This window comes from Sardina pilchardus, chromosome 13 (genome assembly GCF_963854185.1).
Source record: "Sardina pilchardus chromosome 13, fSarPil1.1, whole genome shotgun sequence".
In the NCBI taxonomy this organism is placed as follows: Eukaryota; Metazoa; Chordata; class Actinopteri; order Clupeiformes; family Clupeidae; genus Sardina; species Sardina pilchardus.
In genome coordinates, this window is record NC_085006.1 from 6,927,337 (window position 1) to 6,939,923 (window position 12,587).

At 46.9% G+C, this 12,587-nt stretch overlaps 2 protein-coding genes across 6 annotated transcripts in view; one reads left to right on the forward strand and one right to left on the reverse strand.

Annotated features, from left to right (window-relative positions):
- Positions 1–16: 16 nt before the first annotated feature.
- LOC134099788 (P2Y purinoceptor 2-like) lies at positions 17–4,347 on the reverse strand. 4 transcript variants are annotated; one of them, XM_062552795.1, is made up of 3 exons: positions 4,238–4,279; positions 2,718–2,871; positions 17–2,034 (listed from the first exon to the last, which is right to left on the reverse strand). In XM_062552795.1, exons 2-3 carry the CDS (start codon positions 2,788–2,790, stop codon positions 1,013–1,015), a joined length of 1,095 nt encoding a protein of 364 aa, XP_062408779.1. In that variant the 5' UTR covers positions 2,791–2,871; positions 4,238–4,279; the 3' UTR covers positions 17–1,012. The 4 variants fall into 4 exon arrangements, with proteins under 4 accessions (XP_062408779.1, XP_062408777.1, XP_062408780.1 ...); XM_062552793.1 differs by lacking the exon at positions 2,718–2,871 and having other exon boundaries at positions 4,238–4,347; XM_062552796.1 differs by lacking the exons at positions 2,718–2,871; positions 4,238–4,279 and adding an exon at positions 3,128–3,190.
- Positions 4,348–5,419: 1,072 nt separating this feature from the next.
- The window catches only part of LOC134099885 (F-BAR and double SH3 domains protein 2-like), a 62,992-nt gene continuing 55,824 nt past the window's right edge, over positions 5,420–12,587 (forward strand). For both annotated transcript variants that reach the window (XM_062552909.1, XM_062552910.1), the window contains exons 1-2: positions 5,420–5,638; positions 8,168–8,265. In XM_062552909.1, coding sequence (XP_062408893.1) covers positions 5,618–5,638; positions 8,168–8,265 — 119 coding nt within the window. In that variant the 5' untranslated portion in view covers positions 5,420–5,617. The remainder of the gene's footprint in view (positions 5,639–8,167; positions 8,266–12,587) is intronic.

The following is a 12,587-nucleotide window of genomic DNA, read 5'->3' on the forward strand; positions in this document are numbered from 1 at the left end:
GAAACAGGAAATATCATCACTCCATAACTGTAGGTTTTATTTATTACATTATGATATTCCATATTCATAATATTTGTACTCTTTAAATAAAGAAACAATATATGGCAATAGTTCTGACTGTGTATGGCTCTGTGTTTTCTGAACATTCTAGGAGTTTTTTCCCCCCTGTGTTCCTGAACAAAAACAACAACATTCACAACATTCAATACAAGTCTGAACAAAGGAATGCTTATGAGGCCCCCTGCTGGTCGTTACATTTCAGCCATATTTGATGCATGGCAAGGCTTATTAACAACAGGCTGTCTCAACTCCCTCCAGTGACATTCATGTTTGTCCTGATAGAAAACATATATTTCATAAAAGCATTATTTCTAGAATAACCATGGCATTTGAATCTTACACACAAATTCAATATTTCATTAAATACATATTTTTTCAATAACTATTTGGAGAGTAACAAAGGGAATGATATTGATTCTCCCATTGATTTCCAACAGGGACAAGTAATATGAGTCCCCATGTCCCTATACACACTTCAGGTATAATTGGATCATAGTTGGTCTCTTGAGCTTGCCTTCATTAAAATGAAGATGGTAGGTCTAACCTTTCAACAGCATTACAATCCACATTAAAGGTATTATTTTATAGATTATACAATGAAGAGAGCAGCACAATGGTTTTACGTCGCAGAAAACAGCATTGTCACACAGCCATAAAAACTGTTTGGAACAGACTATGGATGCATACATGAGCAACTGCTGAACTCTCTTTGTAATCTTTCTCGTCTGTCTGAAGGAAAATACTAATTTGCTTTTGAACAAACAAAATTATATCAAATAAAACATTCATATGACTTGACAACCATTTGAAACAGGACAGCAAATGGTTTAGAGATGTGCATTTGTAAGTGTAACGGTCTCTGCTCTGTGTGCATTGTTCTCCAGTCTTATACATCCATGACCCTGTCCTCACATCATCTGCTCAGTCCCTCCCAGCAGGCCTTTGCACAGCATCACAGCGGCGTGGACAGGGTCTTGACCTTCTGCGGAGTTCTGGATTTAGTCCGTCTGGTGATTTTCCTACGGAAGCCCTGGCCGGCCATGAAGTACAGGACGGGGTCCAGGCAGCTGTTGGCGCTGGCCAGCGGCCGGGTCACCTTGTAGGCGATGCTGGAGGCCTCCAGCTGGCTGCAGCTGATCTGCTCGTCCAGGTAGCGGAAGCTGTAGTAGAGGCTGCGCGTCAGGAAGAAGGGCAGGAAGCAGAGCATGAAGACGGCCAGCACGATGATGATCATCTTCACCGACTTCTGCTTGGCGTGCGACATGCCCGCGCCCACCTGCGTGGGCTCCAGCAGCTTGCGCACCATGAGGCCGTAGCACACCATGAGCACCATGAAGGGCAGCGCGAAGAGCAGCACCGACACGGCCGTGGTGTACACCATGAAGTCGTCGAAGAGCTCCTCGCTGGTGGTGTCGTAGCACGTGCGGTCCACGCCGGTGCCGTCGTCGTCGGTGCGCGAGAAGTAGAGCACGGGCGCCTGGAAGACGAACACCACGAGCCAGACGCAGGCGGACACCAGGCGGGCCCGTCGCGTGCTGACCCAACCCAGGGAGTGGACCGGGTAGCAGATGCCCAGGAAGCGGTGCAGGCTGATGCAGCAGAGGAAGAGGATGCTGCCGTAGAGGTTGGCGTAGAAGAGGAAGCGGATCAGCTTGCACAGGGCCTCGCCGAACGGCCAGTCGTTCTCGTCGGCGTAGTAGTAGACGAGGAAGGGCAGCGTGAGGATGTAGAGCGTGTCGCACACCGTCAGGTTGAACATGTAGATGGTGCTGGACTTCCAGCTGCGCGTGCGGAACAGGATGACGTAGAGGGTGACGACGTTCAGGACCAGGCCCACCACGAACACCAGGCCGTAGCTGACCGGCAGCAGGATGTACTTGAAGTCCTCGTCGAACTGGCAGCGGTAAGGGCTGAGGCTCTCGTTGGGGGCGTACGTGCTGTTGAAGAAGTCGCCCATTTTGGTCTGAGAGGGTCCTGCAAGCACAAGGAATTTTGGAGAGGAGCACAAGGAGCAAGCTTTAGCTGTGTGTGGTTTAGAAGTTAGTGAAATCAGAGAAGGGTGAGTGTATTGGGAATAAAGATGTTGGGACACAGAGAGCATATGATTCTGGAACATTGCCGCAGACTCAAGTCAGACCCCAGACCTGGGTTTGAGGAGAGAACAACTCATCCACACATTAACTATTGTACATGTTATAGTGCCCTGTATAGCGATGAATTTAAGTTATTCAATGGATATTATATGACTGATTGATATTGTGGATGAGTGAAGGATCCAAATGCAGACGTCAAAATCGAATTGACCTTTACCTGATAGAAGACACCTGAAAGCCATCTCCTTGATGCGTTGTATAGATAAGGATTGTACTTTTATTTGTCTGACTGCATATTTTCATAACAACCTGTCATACTTGAAACCTGGCATGAACAGACGAGCAAAAACTTGTTTTGCAATACGAACATTAGCTCAAGCTGATAGGTAAAACAAACCTCGAGACGTGGACAGCAGAGCATTCTGTACACCAACACAACACAACCTCTTTTACATACCAACTATTCAACACCATACATCTCCCAAACATAAAATGTGTGCATAATCATATGCTCTTATACAACCCCTACATCCACAAACAACAGAACACTGTTTTTAACTATACCTTGAAAAGTTGCAAAACCAGACCCTGCGTTGCCTCTCCTTTTCCAAACAGTTTTTCCAAGCCCCGAGGGCATGACAAAGATGTTCAACTCACATCTGGTTTGCTCATCACTACTGTCTTCTCCGGCTTCCTCACTGACTACCCACACTGTGTGCTAAGGATCATATCTTAAAACATCAGCAGACACAAGATACCGTTGAACCACATCATTGCCAAATAAGAAAGGAAATCTGTTGGTTTTTGCACTTTCTTTTGAAACAGGTAGTTGAGGGAGGCCAAATCTACACAGCATACATTCATGAACTAAGCCCATATAGTTTCACACATGACAAGCAAAATAACTTAGTCAATCAAATGAAAAATAAATAACATTTCTTTCACATTAAACTTAGAGTAGCACTCTTGCTTACCAGCCGGTAGACCACAAGACCTATCACCACACCATACCTGCACGTTAGTGGGTGCGTCCCATGCCTCTCACTACTCTTAAGACTTAAGTGGGCGTCTACATTCATTTTGGCAAGCCTCAGCCTGATCTCAGGAAGTGGAGCAATGTCTCAGGTGTCAATAAGACATGTAGCATGTAGCTACATGACATGTAGCAAACACCTCTGTTTTACGTGCAATACACATTCAATTGTCAATGTATCCAGGAATTAGGATAATCATGAATAAGATCTGACTCAAAACAGGAAACTGTGTGGTTCTTGGGTAATTGCCCAACGTATAGTCTGGGTTACTGTCAGAGCAGACACATTTTAAAATATTTTTTAAAAACAGCAAGGGTAGCTTTACTGAAAACAACAATAACAAAAATAAGTCTGTGGTATGTTGACCATGAATAATAGAGCTACTGGCTTGGAAGGAGAGGAATTTACTGCCCTAAAGTAATATCATGTGTCTGTGGATTTTCCGGAGACCCTGCACGGTATTTGCGATGGCCTCACATGCATAGACAGCATGAATGATACACAGTTGTTTGATGTCTCCCTTTATGCCTCTGCCAAAACATTCATACGGAACCCTCCTACCCTCAAACCTCAGACCTGAAGGTTACATTTGAATTTTATAACTGGCAGATATTTTTCTAGTTACAGCCGAAACTGCAATGCCACCAGGTTAACCCTTGAACATCACACAAACAAATGGAAACATACACAGAAAGGAGATAAAGAAAAAAAAGTGTGTGTGTACGTGTGTGGTGGGGGGTCATATGTTTATTCTAATAGAAGGCATTACCAGTCTCTTACATTTAGTGTGTGTGTATACTGTATGTGTGTGTGTGTGTGTGTGTGTGTGTGTGTGTGTGTGTGTGTGTGTGTGTGTGTGTGTGTGTGTGTGTGTGTGTGTGCGTGTGTGTGTGTGTGCGCATGCGTGCGGACGTGCGTGAGTTAGAGGGTGTGAAAGAAAGAATAGAGAAAGAGAGTGACAGTGTCTTATTATCATTACACACTCACAGAACAAGAATGAACCTGCGAATAAAGTCAGTTTGCTGAGGGGCATGAAATACTCTCTCCTACCTGATGCTAAACGCCGCATAGAGGAGGCACTCCCAGACAGAACAAACAGAGTAAATTGAAGCGAATACTTCACAGAAGCAGGATCTGACTGGAAGCAGACATCTTCCATTGGCCCATGACGGAGGAGCACTGAAAGAGAGATGAGAAAGTACAGGTTTGATTAATGTCTTACCTGCCTCTGGTAATGGTGCATTAATGATTACCCATAAGACCAGGGCTCTCAGCACCCACAGGCTCTCTACGTGTAGTCACGTCAAATGCCACCTCACCGACCACTTCAATGCCAACGGTCTACATAGACTATCAGCCGCTGACCTAAGAACCAAGAAAGTAGGCAGAAAGGGAAATGGACACACACACATATACACACATGCGCACACGCGCACACACACACGCACTCACACAAACACACTCCACTCCATTCTTCTCTGTGAATGTCACCAATAGCCTCAGTAAATAATCTCCCATATGATACAAGTAATAGAAACCATGTGAGTAAGCTATTGCTCCAAGAGTCCAGCAGGCTATGAGCAGAAACTGGAGTCCTGTTACTGTGAATCATCATCCTTTTATTATAGGCTACAGAGCATAACAGCCCTAAGAACTATCACTACAAGGCCTTCAACTACAATAATAACAATTAACATTATTATTATTATTATTATTATTATTATTATCATAATAAAACAAAAGTCTACAATACAGAAATCATTTCAAAGTCCTAAATCCAATTAAAAAAAAAACAGAGCATTCTACTACGAGTGAAACATGTTCTTGCGTGGGATCAAAGCGGCAGCATAAAACCCTGAAGGGTGATGAAGGATGGGAAATCTATATTTCTGCGATCGACTGGCTCTTGCAGCCTGCCTTTCCATTCGATCGATTTTATCTCGGTCAGCTGCGATTCCTTGTTGCTGAGCAGGAGACAAGACGCGCAGCTAAGCGAAAATATTTTTTTTTAAAGGCGGTGAAGTTGTGAATAAAGCCATCGCCACTACGGGGCGATATGTCCATGGGTGAAAATTCTGCAGCCTGATAATGTTCTCAGACCTGCCTCTGCGTGTCGCCATTGAGTTGTTCAGCTCCACGGCTCTGGTTCAGCTCAGCGAGAGACCCCGCTGCTTTACCATTGCCATTCCCCTATTATTTTCCCCCAGCTTGTCTGAGCTCCGCAGTGTTTGCTCGGACGGACTAGGAGTCTGGGAGTGTGGAATTGGTGTATCATGGCCGCCTGCATACAAATCTGAACACACTGTTTCTCTCCTTCCATCCCCTTCCCTTGAGTGGTAACGTTAGTGTCTGTGTCGTTTCGAGTTGTCGAAGATTTCTCGGAATTATTTGATTTCTTTAGGAATAAATCATTCATGTCCATGCTCAAAAATGCAGCCACCACCGAGAAAGGTAAGTTTTTTTTTCAGTTTACACTCATCCACGAGAGGCTAAGTAAACGAGTATTTTTTGTCAAAACTGATGATTTGTGTTCGTCCCAAAAAGCTGCTTGTTAGAACATTGTAGAAAATGTATTGAGTTGGTATGTTTAGCAACCTGGTTGCACTGCAGCTGTGTATTGAGATGATAGTAGCAAACGATAGTGGCAAATATTGGTGGAATGCACTTTCAACCGCTAACAAGTTATCAAGCCCGCTACAGCCTTGCGCTCAGACCCAGCTAGCGGAACAGTGGAACTAGCTGTCCCTAGCTAACGGTAAACGGTCCTCCGTTCTCGTGCTTGAAGGCATGGTGGGCATCAAGGGACTGCTAGGTAGTTAGCTACAAACAACTCAACATTCCCTCATTTAGCCAACTTGTTATTGCGCGAGCCAGTTGTTGTTCGCGCTCGAGATGCGTGTCTTTGTTGACATCTCTGTGACAGGCGTGGTGGTGTGCCATCTGACCTGTAGCTCCGAGATATCGCCGTTTGGATGTAAAGCGGTAACCGAGAAATGGTGACAGTCACCCCCCAAAAGGAAGAAATGTCCTTTCAGATTTTATCCCTTTGTTTTCGAGTAACCTATAGCCCACTGAAGCCGTTCGAGATTCACAATGTCATGAAAGAAAATCTCATGATAAGTGGAGATGACAAGTCTTTTGTCATTATTTTGTTTAGGACTGATTGCTCATGTTGATCTGTCACAACAACTGGGGAATCTGACATGCTTGGCCCTCCAGTTTCGTGTGTCTTTTGGTTGTGGGCTTCAATGTGCTGCATACTTGATTCTTTTTATGCAGGGTGTTCACTCACATTTGAGCAAAATGAAAGAATAGTGGTGTGTCTTACACTAAGCTTTGTCTTGGCTAGACTAGCAGTCCGTTGCCGAGGGTATTTTGTCTCCGCTGTCTTTGATTCTGACACGCGGTCAAATTCGTTATTATGTACAGCATCTTTAATAGAAGACATGCTGTAATTCTCCATGGGTATCCTGGAGGCTATTTGTGACATTTTGTTTTGGGAAACCTTTTGTTGCCTCAGCATTTTGGACAGGTTTTGATTTAGCGCGCTGCCCCATGATAAGACGTTGTCCAGTCGCTGATAGATTGTTTCCTTGCTAATATCTCCCCTGTCTTGTCTCGGTAACCTATGATCTCGACCTCAACAGCATTGTGTTGGTGGTTGTGCGTCGAGAGTGATGGCTCTCGGAGGTCAGGACAGACATGCAACACCGATAACGTTTTGCGGCATCAGCTGGGAACACAGGACGAAGCCGCATTGTGTTCGCACCCATGAAGTAGCCTACAATACATTCGGTTGTCCACTCCCCTCTTCCGCCACCGTCTCTCATCTAAATATAGTGCAACGATTATTCTTAACATGCATGATGTATATTTGACCATGTGGCAGCAATGGTGTTAGAAATCAGGTGTCCAAAAATTATGTTGATGGCGATAATGGTAGTGAAACCTTGCTGCTGAATCCACCTGGTACGGTCGTCATCGAAAGCCATCCGATGAGCCGTCGGCTCGCAGGGCTATGTGAGTTGAGTTGATCACCTTGGCTGAATGGGGGAATTAGAAAGGTTCCAATTATGTGTTCATGCCGTACGGAGGTTAGACTTTAATTAATCGTGTCCTTTTAGCGTCAGTTTTTTTGTCTGGTGGGAAATGATGTTGACGGTGCACTCTCCTGTGGGGTCCATGTGTGTTCAGGGCCATTTCCCCCGTGTCTCACTCTCAGCACTTGTGTGTAAGTGGCTTACAGTGACAACAGCTGAAGCTGGTAGAAACCCATCAGGCCTTTAAACCTATTGTTATTTTTGTAAAGCAGCCAACCATAGGAAGGGTGTCCTCCCGACCTGGGCAGAGCCGGCCACAGCCCACTGAAGGCCGACAGTAAGGCTAAACTACCTCTTAGTTACCCAGCCTGATGAGTGGTTGTCACAGGGTGTTGGATTGTCTGAAGATTATGTCAAGAAGGCAGTTGGTAATTGGACAAATGAAACACAGGATATGGGTTTGAATTGCTGGACTTTCTCTGATAAAAGGGTGGGGTCTTGGACTTATTATCTTCAAAGGCCAACCACATGAAAGAGACCCCATGTCACATGTCAAGCAAATTGCGTTTGCGACTGATAGTGTGTGTGTGTGTGTGTGTGTGTGTGTGTGTGTGTGTGTGTGTGTGTGTGCGTGCGTGCGAGTGTGTGGGGCTGTGTCTGTTGTGTGATTGTTTAGTCTGGAATGATGAGGAGAATGCCTGTGTGTACCACAGAGCTCTCTGGAAGTCCTGCCATTTGTTTGTGTGTGACACAGAATGTTTATGTCTTCAGTTGTGTGTGGTGTGATGTGTGTGTGTGTGTGTGTGTGTGTGTGTGTGTGTGTGTGTGTGTGTGTGTGTGTGTGTGTGTGTGTCATGACCCCATGTGTGGGGTAAAGCTTGGCCCTATTCATTTGGCCCTATAGATGGTGACAATGGTTGCCCTCTCCTCTGTTTTGCAGGTAAAGGTGACTCAGGAGCTGAAGAACACGCACACTGAGCAGATGACGAGGCTCCACATCAAGCATCAGACAGAATGTGACTTACTGGAAGACATGAGGTAAGACTTCCAGCCCCCTCAGTCAGTAAAACCAGCCTCTTGCGAAAGAGCCAGCGGAGCACTCAGGAGGTCAGAGGAATGTTAGGAGAGTTTGGCGAAGAGGAGGAGGAGGAGGAGGAGGAGGAGGAGGAGTGAATTCCCATTTTTTGGAAGAACACCCAGATCACAGGACTATGGGATGTGACGAAGGCATTTCCTCTGGACTTCCTGCTCTGGGGCCAGCGTTCCAACAGCTGGAAGTCATAACTGGAAACCAGCGTAGCACAAAAGCCCCCCCCCCCCCCCAAGTTTTTAAAAACGTCCCTCTATGTTCCAGAGAGCTAGAGGAGAGGGACTGTTGTGTGTCCAGAGGCAGGCTCTGTGTTTATATTTCCAGAAAGCAGAAAAGACGGCTCATTTGACTGTTCTCATACTCAGGGGAGTTTGAGGGGAAATTGCAGTGCTATCAAAATCTGTCAAAGGCGGGTGTGTGTGTGTGTGTTGTGTTTTGATGTGGGTTCATGTTTTTAGCTATGTGCAAATATGAATGACTTGTATAGTGCGTCTCGTTGCTCGCATATGTGTGTGTTTTACTTTTCCTCAGGTGGTGTGTGTGAGTAGCTGAAGTCTTACAGCAGAGTTGTGTCACAGACCTCCCCCTGCAGTCTGAATGGCTGGTAGCAGTGAGAGTAGACCGTCTGTCAGGACGCGCACTCACACTACATCTTTCCTCCTACTACAGCAAGCATGATTTATTAATGCTCCCTGGTCAACATTCACCCCAGTTAGCGTGCAGCGCTAGCTCCCTGCTGCTCTCTCTCTCACACACACACACACACACACACTCAAACACACGCAAACACACAAACGCGTACACACTCAGGGCACACTCAGGGCCACTATTGAAACTAGTCAGCAGAAGACTGAAATGCTCTTATCTTTTATTGCTCCTGTTCATTTTTATGGGATATATTTATGCTTTTCCCGGCAGTGCCATCTCTAGTCACTGTAATAGCAACAGCTGTAACAGTCATAGTCTTTCCCTCTGATGTTTTTTTTTGTTATGACCATAGGGATTAAATAGTGGTATGTTTATGTTCTTGACATCCTTTGGCATTTATGTGAGACAGGCTTGATGTGGTAGAACCACAGAAGAGATTGGTTTAGATATCAGTGTCCTGGGGCCAAGAAAAGGGAGAGTGGGTAGACCGCAGGACAACAGTGACTGATTCCCGCGCTGCCAGCGGACATTTTAACTTCTTAATCCACAAAGCAGCTCTGTGCTCATTAAGGGCTAATTAATCCCGGTGCCTTTGTTAAAGCTAGAAGGCTGAGCTGTGGTTGGCAGTCTCAGTCAGAGCACTGTGATGCTTTAAAGATGTAGGCCACACAGGTCATTTCAGTCTTTGTCCCTAGGATGTATGAGGGATTTTTTTTTATTCCAAATGTCAGATGCCTTTTTGAACTCTTGTGTGTGTGTGTGTGTGTGTGTGTGTGTGTGTGTGTGTGTGTGTGTGTGTGTGTGTGTGTGTGTGTGTGTGTGTGTGTGTGTGTGTGATTATGCCACCCTTAATCCTGACTAATCTGGAATTTCTACAACTCTCCCGCCTACCTTGGCACCTGATCCACTCTTGAGTACACGCTCCATTACTGCTGAAACCGCGCAGCCCTCCCCAAATCTCCGTGCTAAGAAGGTTATCACCTTGGGAATGGGGTGCTGTCGCTACATCCCAGCAGCTCGGTCACAAATATAGCTGTGATTCCTCGTCAGATGTTTCCTGAACATATGCTGTGCTTCTGTATGAGTAAAGAGCTTGGCTCTTATACAGGGAATTGTATTAGGTATTGGATACCTGACTGTTCTATTTTGTAATGCATTGAAAATACCTAGTATGTTAAAATTATGCATTCAAGTTCAGAGTGAAGTTTGATCAACACAGTTTTTCACCAAAAAAATGTGTGTACTCTGAAGAAAGCCTAACCAGAATGCCCCAAATTGCTTCTCTGTGATGAGTGTGTTTGAGTGTGTGGATGTGAATGAGTCTGACTCGTGTTTAAACAGTTTGTGCTGCAAATTGGTTGGCAGCAAGGTGAGTTAGCATGGAATTTCAACCACTTAGCCACTCACTGTGCAGTGAGATTTTGTCACAGTCTTTGCAGAGGTTTCAGGAGAAGGTAGGACTGCTGAACCAAGAGGACTGAAGCTTTGTGTAATTGGTAAATGTTTGCATTTATATAGCGCTTTTCTACTCTTCTGAGCACTCAAAGAGCTCTACAGAGTAATGCTTCATTTACCTAGACACTCGTACACCGATGGTCTTGCTTCAGGACTCTTCGGCAGGTTCAGGAGGAGTCAGGGTCGAGTCAGAAATCCTCCGGTTACTGGGCAGCTCCCCTGGATGGCTCCTCGACCTCTGTAGCCACCGCTAGGCCCGATGAAGTCTCTCTCTCTCTGTCGGTGGTCATCTGACCAGGCCTATGCAGACTAGCTCTGACCCCAACCGAAGGGACACGCTGGGAAAACACTCTTACGGACACTCTAATCCACAGAGTGTTAGCTCGCTTTCTGATGTGCTGCCAATAAGGGTGGCACTGATAACACAAATATACACACGCACAGTCATGCACGCCCCCGACATTCATATGCAGACGCAGCAAGCACGCTGGCTTGCCGGCTCCTAATGTCTCTCACTTGCGGGTGGTCTCCTGTTGTGTATTGATGTTTGGGACTTGGAGCTCGGCATTGATCTCGGTCTCCTCTTTCCCACTTTTGATCCTCCCCGTCTCCTGTGTTCGCTGATGGAGGGTACATCTCCCTCTGCGGGAGCCTGCGAGTCAGAATGTCATCTGTTTGTGGCTGTGCAAGGAGAGCTGAGCTCGTAGGAGCTGTTTACAAGCACACACACAAAGCATGACACAAATGACTTAAACATGTCCACTCAATCGTTGGAATGCTGCCTTGGACATTATTTACGGTATAAGCCTGCTCAGAAACAAACAGACTGGGCATTCCACCCCACCAGCCTCCACTTGTGCCGACACACACACACTCACACACACACTCATTCTCACTCAGTCGCATGTGACCGAACGCGTGTGTATGTGTGAGAGAGCGGATGAGAGGTGTTTATTTTGGGCCATCCAGCTGACAGTGAGGCAGTCTGTTCTCTGTAGCAGGGGTGAGCCAACATGACAGGCCAAACTACTCAGACCGTGGCCAAGGGTGTGTTTGGACTCTTGGTGCATTAAAAAGAATTGTACATAAAAAACAGGTGTGTGTGAGAAACCGAGAGGGGGAATTTAATTGGAGTTGGAGCTGAATTTAGGGGTCTGGAACGTCTGGGGATCTTACGAAACACGTTTTAGTGTCTGACTCCAGTGATTGATGCGGATATCATGTGACTGGAGTGAGTCATATCGGAGGCGCTCTGGTGTGTGTTCCGAGGGCCGTGGGTCCCGTGCGGCCGCTCCGAGGTGAGGAGGAGCGCGCTCCCCGCTCCAGACACCTTGATGTGGAGATCCCAAAGCCCAGTGGAGATCGACTCGACAGGAAGGCAACGCGAGGGTGCAGCCGAGGATTGTGGGAAATCGCTGCCTCTCGAGTGTACCGTCTGACCTCAGCCAGTTGAAAGAGGTTTTGTTATTTCAGGAAGAAGAGGGGGATGAGGGAGAAGAGGGGGGAGAGGAACAAAGCAGAGGGAGGGAGGGAGGGAGAGATGGTTGTTTTGAAGGAGTCTCTTTGTGGTGTTTATGCATGACTTTAATCAATCCCAGCAACAGCGTTCGAGGTTCTGTTGGCATGCACGCGCACTAAACGCACACAGGCTTACACGCACACAGACACACAGTGTCTGTCTCCACGCCAGCCAGGGCCTGTGCCTCCACTTGACCTTTGTGCGTTTATGGAGTCGTATTGACCGCTCCTCCCGCACTCGCTCCTGACTAATTCACTCAGCACGGCCGGTCGTGCCAAGCGTCTTTCCTCGTGCGGCCCACGGCTGTTCTCAGACCTGTGTAAGCCCCGCTGCGCTCCCTCTCAGACCGGCCCGGCGCTGACGGCGGCGCTGGTGCCGGGCGAGCTGGCGCGGTGTAGCCAGATGTGCTGAAGCCTTGGCCTGATTGGCGAGGGGCTCCCGGCGGGATTAGCCTTGTTTACCTTACCTCTCCGCACCCCGGGTTACCGGAGCGGCGTCGCCATGGTGGCAGAAAAGTGGCCCAGACATGTCCGAGATCGCACTGATGAGATGGTGTGTGTGTGTGTGTGTGTGTGTTTGTTTGTGTTTTGAGAAGTGAGAATGAGCAACGGTTTGACATTGTTTTCAGCCCTCCTGAGGGAAAAAATG

Coding starts and splice junctions, on each gene's coding strand:
- LOC134099788 (XM_062552793.1), bottom strand. CDS start 4,346: ATGGAAGATGTCTGCTTCCAGTCAGATCCTGCTTCTGTGAAGTATTCG. Junction 2,035..4,237: donor TATGCGGCGTTTAGCATCAG/GTAGGAGAGAGT, acceptor TTGTGCTTGCAG/GACCCTCTCAGACCAAAATG.